Raw genomic sequence first — 6,786 nt, 5'->3', positions numbered from 1 at the left:
GCAGGTATGTCGAGAAACTGGCGCTTACATCTTTCTGTGCGCGCCAAAATCTAATCTCCTTCGGCTAGTTGTTTAGGTAAGGTTCAGTGTGTTTTTTTACGACAATGAATAATCCGGGTGAAAATGTTTCAGATCGTTGTCGAGTATGTTGTTCTGTTTTCATCACCATTAAGAGAAAAAGAAATCTAAATGGCGAGTTCATGAAATCATTTGAAGACGTTTTCAATCAAAAGGTTTTACCAGACGGTGGTCTTCCGCGTGCAGTTTGGGACACTTTAGAATTGAAACATCCTGGAAACGTAACTGTAAGAAAGAGGCATCGGTACGTATGATGCACGATCCTCGCAGTAGAGAGCGCTATTTATGCAATAGCGAAAAGAGGCATCGATAAAAATTTCCCGTGGGCAAAGTACCCAAACAAGAAAATCGAATTGTTGCTGTTTCCCAGTCTCTACTAGAGGAACATTTGTTAAGGTATGTACAAATACAATACAACCTATGTTGAAAAAAAAAGAAAAGCTAAGTGTGGAAACTTTTGTTTAATAGATGTGGGTAGATGACCCTGTACTAAACTGACAATTACCGTGTAAAGCAAATCCATCCTTTTCATCCAATATTTCTTGGTCTTTCTTTGGTGTTGTTTTCCCCAAAGAAAGCAGGATCGATTCCCAATGATCTAAAGTATTTAACTTAGTCTTCAACAATCGACAAAAGAGGTGAAATGACAATGACCAAGGGACTAGAAGAGAATCCGTGGCCTTTTGAGCTCAAGAATTTTAACACTCTTGCCCGCAGTTGAAAGATTAAACTCTTTCCAAACCCCATCGGCAACTGTCCGATGACATCTCTCCTTCCCACGATGTTCTCGATAATACGTTTTGTTCAGATTTTAATTCGCAAACCGAAAACACACCTATGCTTTCTCTAAGCGAGTGCTGGAGGTCGTCCACGAACTTAACGTTCTCTGCAACCTCGGACCATATTGTGAAAGACTTTGCTACGAAGCGAAGGTTAGATTTTGGCGCGCACAGAAAGCTAAGTAAGCGTAGGCGCCAGTTGCTCAACATACCTGCGTGGCCCGTGCGACAAAATAACTTCACGGAAATGGCAAAGTTTCAGTAACAGCAAATTATACAAAAAATCAAGAAAGATTTCAGCTTTCATCTCGTTTAACCTTTAAAGTGACATATTAACGCCTACAACCATTATGTTTCATATGAACCTCGCAAACTTTCAAACACGTTCTCTTGTGATACCTGCGAAAGTACTCAGTATAATTTCCGGTAAGAATTTTGCGGTCAATCTGATCGATTTCTCTTACATTGTGTGCTCGGTGAGACTGAAACTTTTCACCTCGAGCAGAGCTCCGTCGTATGGCCCAAGCAAACATGGCGAGCAACTGAGCTTCTTGTCTATCTGCGTGTTAAAACACACGAAAGCACACTTCACTCTGATTGGGCAGAAAAAGGCAAAGATTTTCTGGTACCAATCAGATGCCAGAACGACTGCGATCGCTTGGAACTAGTCTTGTAAGGCAATGTCCCCAGGGGCTCTTCCGCCGTAACTTGAAATCGACTCACCGCCCCTGGGTCTCCAAGGATAGTTCGGGCCGTGCGACGAAGCTTTGCTCAAGGTTAAAAGTTTCAGTCTCGGCACACAATGTAAGAGAAATCGATCAGACTGTCCGCGAAAATCTTACTTTCACCGGTATCACATGAGAACGTGTTTAAAAGTTTGCGAGGTTCATATAAAACATAATGGTTGCAGGCGTTAAAATCTCGCTTTACACGTTAGACGGGATGTAAGCTGAAATCTTTCTAGATTTTTTGTATAATTTGCTGACTGAAACTTTGCCAATCCCGTGAAGTTATTTCGTCTCACGTGCCACTCAGGTATGTCGAGCAACTTGGGCTTATGTAGCTTTCTGTGCGGGCCAAAATCTAATCTCCTTTGGCTAGTTGTTGATGAGGTTCAGGGTTTTTTTACGATAATGAATAGTCCGGGTGAAAATGTTTCAGATCGTTGTCGTGTATGCTTGTCCGTTTTTATCAACAGTAAGATAAAAGAAACCTTAATGGCGAGTTTATGAAAATATTTGAAGAAGTTTTCAATCTAAAGGTTCCACCAGACGATGGTCTTTCACGTGCAGTTTTCGACACTTGTCGCTATAGAATTGAAACATCATGGAAACGTTAATTGTAAGCTTAAGTCTTCAGCCGTCATCCCTAGCTACATTTCTACCTACACCCCTACTCTACATTTCTGAAGAGGATATATCCCCTTTCTCCACTAACATCGAGTCAAGAGGACGAGCAAACGGCCTCCAATTTCAACAAAAATAAGGGCTTTCGAATCACATTTGAAAATTTTCCAATAAGTGGGCCCATGCGACCATCCTTGGTAGTGTCAGATACCAACAAAAAGGCATCGGTAAAAATTTCCCCTGGGCAAAGTACCTAAACAAGAAAATCAAATTTTTGCTGTTTCCCAGGAACATTTGTCAGCGTATGCACAGATGCAGTACAACCTATGTTGAAAAGAAGGAAAAGCTAAGCGTGGAAACTTTTGTTTATTAGATGTGGGTAGATGACCCTGTACTAAGCTGGCATTTACAATAAAGCAAACACGCCCTTTCCCTCCAATATTTCTTGTTCTTTGGTTTTGTTTTCCCCAATGAAAGCAGCATCGACTCCCAATGATCTAAGGTGTTCAACTTGGTCTTCAGCAATCGACAAAAGACGTGAGATGACAATGACCAGGGGCCTAGAAGAGAATCCGTGCCCTTTCGAGCTCAAGAGTTTGAAAACTCTAGGCAGAAGTTGAAAGATTAAGCTCTTTCCAAACCCCGTTGATAACTGTCCAATCAATCAATCAATCAATCAAAGTTTATTGTCTAACGTGAGGCATGGTTGCCCAATTGCCCGAGCCAGAGGCTCGTGTATAAAACTGTAGACTATAAATTAACTATAATTAAAGGTATATTATTAGAAGTACTTAAAACTTTATAGGTAAAAATATATAAGTTTAGAGTATGAGTGATAATTGTAAAATTGTAGGTGATTTATATTGATAGTTAAAAGAGTCTAAACATTATGTTCGGTGAAAGATATTGCAGTAGATGAATATAAATAAGGATGACAATGTATGTGTGTGTACAATAAAAGTCAACTACATGTATTACATTTACAGATTGGTCCTAGAGTGCTAAAATCGAAATTCTTAAGTTTACTACAGAAATCACTAAGCTTAGATGCTGTTTTAATTTCTCTAGATAAAACTGTTCCAAAGGTGACTAGCTTTATATGTAAAGGAATTATGATGCGATCTACGATGTTTTTGGAGAGATGATACGATCTACGATGTTTTTGGAGATGTCCAAAAACATCTCTCCTTCCCACAATGTTTTCGATAATAAGTTTTAATTCAGATTTTAATTCACTATCCGGAAACACAGCTAAGCTTTCTATAAGCGCTTGCTGGAGGTCATCCACGAACTTAACGTTCTCTGCTGCAACCTTGGCCATATTGTGAAAGACTTTACTTCAAAGTGTAAAGGTTAGATTTTGGCGCGCACAGAAAGCTACGTAAGCGTAAGCACCAGTTGCTCGACACACCTGAGTGTGTTAAAACACACGAAAGGACTCTAAAGCACACTTCACTCTGATTAGGCAGAAGAACACAAAGATTTTCTGACACCAATCAGATGCCAGAACGACTGCGGCCTTTTGGATCTAGTCTTGTAAGACAATTTCCCAAGGGGCACTTCCGCCCTAACTTGAAATCGACTCACAGCCCCTGGTTCTCCGAGGATGGATTTTAATAACTGGGATGTGGAAATCTACCGGTTTAGACAGTTTTGCATGCGGTTTGGGTTTTGATCGATTTTTGTCTCGGTTTTTCGGTTCTGGATGATTTTTTGTACGGTTTTGCGGTTTCTAATAAGCCCCAATTCCCCCCTCCTCTACACATTCTGGTTTTAAGATAATTACGGTGATCAAGCGATGAAATCTTTTTTAGCGCTGATGAATGTGGCACACTATTCACGACATGAGATCTCACACACCTCCTAATTGCTTTATTCTTGTTAAATAAGTTCACAATTTTCTTCCACGGTAGTCTCGATGGTTCTCTATCACGGCGGGCGCCTTTGCTAACACGAGTTGACTTTGACCTAGTTCTTCGTTTCTGTAATTTTCAATGACTTCTGTCTCCATCCGGTAAGTCTTCCAACTGCGTTTTGCTCTGCTTCGCCTCAAGAGTGTTTTCATTGGATATTAGGAACTGATCAGTTTTCCTACTGATCTTTCAAGTAGTTTTGTCCGAGCTTACGTTTGATTCCTAGTGTGGTGTATTTGTAGAGACTGAGTAGTATTGGTTCCAGTCTCCCCCTACGTTTGTCGTGAGGTTGTCAAGTAATGCCATGTGCTCGTGAGTTGTAAATATATTGAAACCTTTTCCCTCGTTGAATACGCCTCAGTGGCGACGAGGATTCCCAAAACTCACGCGTGGGCTTTAAAGGCGTAGAGTCCAGCGTAGAGGTATTCGGAAATACGTTCGAGAAGTCCAAAACGACTACATTTCACTGAAGAAAGTGTCGGGAGAATGGCAGGCAGACCTCCTTTCAACGAGTTCGACGCTGAAACCGAAGACATCGAGAGTTATTTGGAGCGTCTTCAAGAGTACTTCACGGCTTATGACATCAATGATGATGAGGATAACGCAGCCAAACGTAGGGCGATCTTACTGACGTCGATTGGGAGCACTTCGTACAGAGTATTGAAAGATTTAGCGTTCCCGGATGCCCCCAACACGAAAACATTTGATCAGCTGGCGACACTCCTTCGTGGACATTTTAGGCCTACGCGTTTGTCGGTAGCAGAAAGATATCGGTTCCACTCAGCTTGTCAAAAACCAAGTCAGTCAATCTCTGAGTATGTGCGAACTTTAAAAAAACTCGCAGGGACGTGCGAATTCACAAATGAGCAACTGAATGAAAGTTTACGCGATCGATTTATTTGTGGATTGCACTCGGAACAAATCAAGCAGAAACTTTTCTCGCGAAACTTTACGTTCCAAGAGGCGGTTGACACTGCTATTGCACAGGAAGCTGCACACAATGACGTTCGTAATCTTGGAGGTTCACACGGAGAAGAATCCGACGAACGTGTCAACAAAGTCCAGCGTGGCAATTTTCTGTCACGCAGTCTCGGGGCAAGACCAAGTGGACATCGCGGTGCAAACGCCCAAGGCGGAACAAAACCGAAAAGATGTAATCGTTGCGGTCTAACGAATCACACACAGGAGCATTGTAGGTACAAAACCGCAGAGTGTTATAAATGTCATAAAATGGGTCACTTACAATCGGAATGTCGTAGCACGGGGCCTTCTTAGAGAAAAGGGGTAGAAAATTAGCACGTCCGCCACACAGATCAGGATCCAGAGGGAACTGAAGATGAATTCCTTGGTCCTATTCTTGGCGTAACTGAATCGTCCCAGGCCAAAATACAGGGCTCAGAGATCTCAATCCCCGCTATTACGGTCCCAGTCAGGATTGAGGATGTTGAAGTTCTCATGGAAGTGGATACTGGGGCAGCAGCGTCTGTTATGAGTTACGCGGATTACGAGCGGAACTTCAAATACCTAGCACTTCGACCAGTCAATCGCTCGTTCCATGCCTACACCGGCACACCTCTAGACGTTGCAGGGCAAGTCCTAGTTGACGTGGCCTATAACGACCAGCAGATAACTCTGCCGTTACTCATTGTTCGGGCTAAGTGGCACGCCCCTCCACTGTTTGGCAGAGCGTGGATGACGAAGATCCACTTAGACTGGCACAACTTGTTTTCGCCCTCGCATGGCCAACTAGCGGTGGGGCAGGAAAATGACAAGCGAATTGAGCACCTAAAGGAGCGATATGCAGAAATATTTAAGGTAGAACTTGGTACGGTAAAAGGGGTAACAGCCACCTTGCATTTGAAAAAAACGCGAAACCAGTGTTTCAGAGAGCCCGCCCAGTTCCCCACGCAATACAGCCCGCAGTGGAGAAAGAACTGAAGCGAATGGAAGAGGAGGGGGTCATAGAGCCAGTAGAAGTCAGTGAATGGGCCACACCCATTGTCAGCGTTCCTAAGACCGATGGGTCGGTACGAGTTTGCGGGGACTACAAGGGTACAGTTAATCCCGCAATTCAGACGGAACAATTCCCTATTCCAACGTTGGACGAGATTCGTGGAAAAGTTTCTACATGGAAGAAGTTCACCAAGATCGATCTGAGAAGCGCCTATCAACAATTGGTGTTGGATAAGGCCTCTCAACAGCTATGCACGATCAATACGCACAAGGGCCTATTTCGATATACGCGTCTGCCATTTGGCATTTCATCCAGTCCCGCTATCTGGGAACGTTTTATTGAGCAAGTGCTCGCAGGTCTGGAGGGAACTGGTGTGATTATGGATGATCTTTTGGTAGGAGGGGTCAACGATGAGGAACACCTTCGTAATTTAGAAAATGTCTTCAAGCAGTTTCAGAAGTACGGGCTAAGAGTCAAGCTTCCCAAATGAGTGTTTTTGGCACCTTCCGTGGTATACTTTGGTCTACGCTTTTCTCAAGGGGGGCTTCAGCCGACGGACGAAAAGGTTAAAGCTATCAGGGAGGCCCCCTCGCCAAGTAACGTGACAGAATTACGTTCCTTCCTGGGAATGCTAGCAGCACTTAGCAACTTTATTCCGAGGCTATCAACTATGGCGCACCCTCTGTATGTTGGGCAATAGACCGTGGAACTGGACG

At 43.3% G+C, this 6,786-nt stretch overlaps 1 protein-coding gene across 1 annotated transcript; it reads left to right on the top strand.

The window, feature by feature from the left end:
• Positions 1-4,602: 4,602 nt before the first annotated feature.
• Positions 4,603-6,054, top strand: LOC148723515 (uncharacterized). Its single transcript, XM_088734448.1, has 2 exons — positions 4,603-5,308; positions 5,429-6,054. The coding sequence occupies exons 1-2, from the start codon at positions 4,603-4,605 to the stop codon at positions 6,052-6,054; spliced, it is 1,332 nt and encodes a 443-aa protein (XP_088590574.1).
• The last annotated feature ends 732 nt before the right edge of the window (positions 6,055-6,786 follow it).

This window comes from Stylophora pistillata, chromosome 9 (assembly GCF_964205215.1).
Source record: "Stylophora pistillata chromosome 9, jaStyPist1.2, whole genome shotgun sequence".
Classification (NCBI taxonomy): Eukaryota; Metazoa; Cnidaria; class Anthozoa; order Scleractinia; family Pocilloporidae; genus Stylophora; species Stylophora pistillata.
This window is presented reverse-complemented; position numbering and strand designations above follow the sequence as displayed.

What these genes read in the sequence shown, in the direction of transcription:
- LOC148723515 (XM_088734448.1), top strand. Translation starts at nt 4,603, where the DNA reads ATGGCAGGCAGACCTCCTTTCAACGAGTTCGACGCTGAAACCGAAGAC. An exon ending in GAATCACACACAGGAGCATT is followed by an intron (nt 5,309 to 5,428) that starts GTAGGTACAAAA and finishes TCCGCCACACAG; the next exon opens with ATCAGGATCCAGAGGGAACT.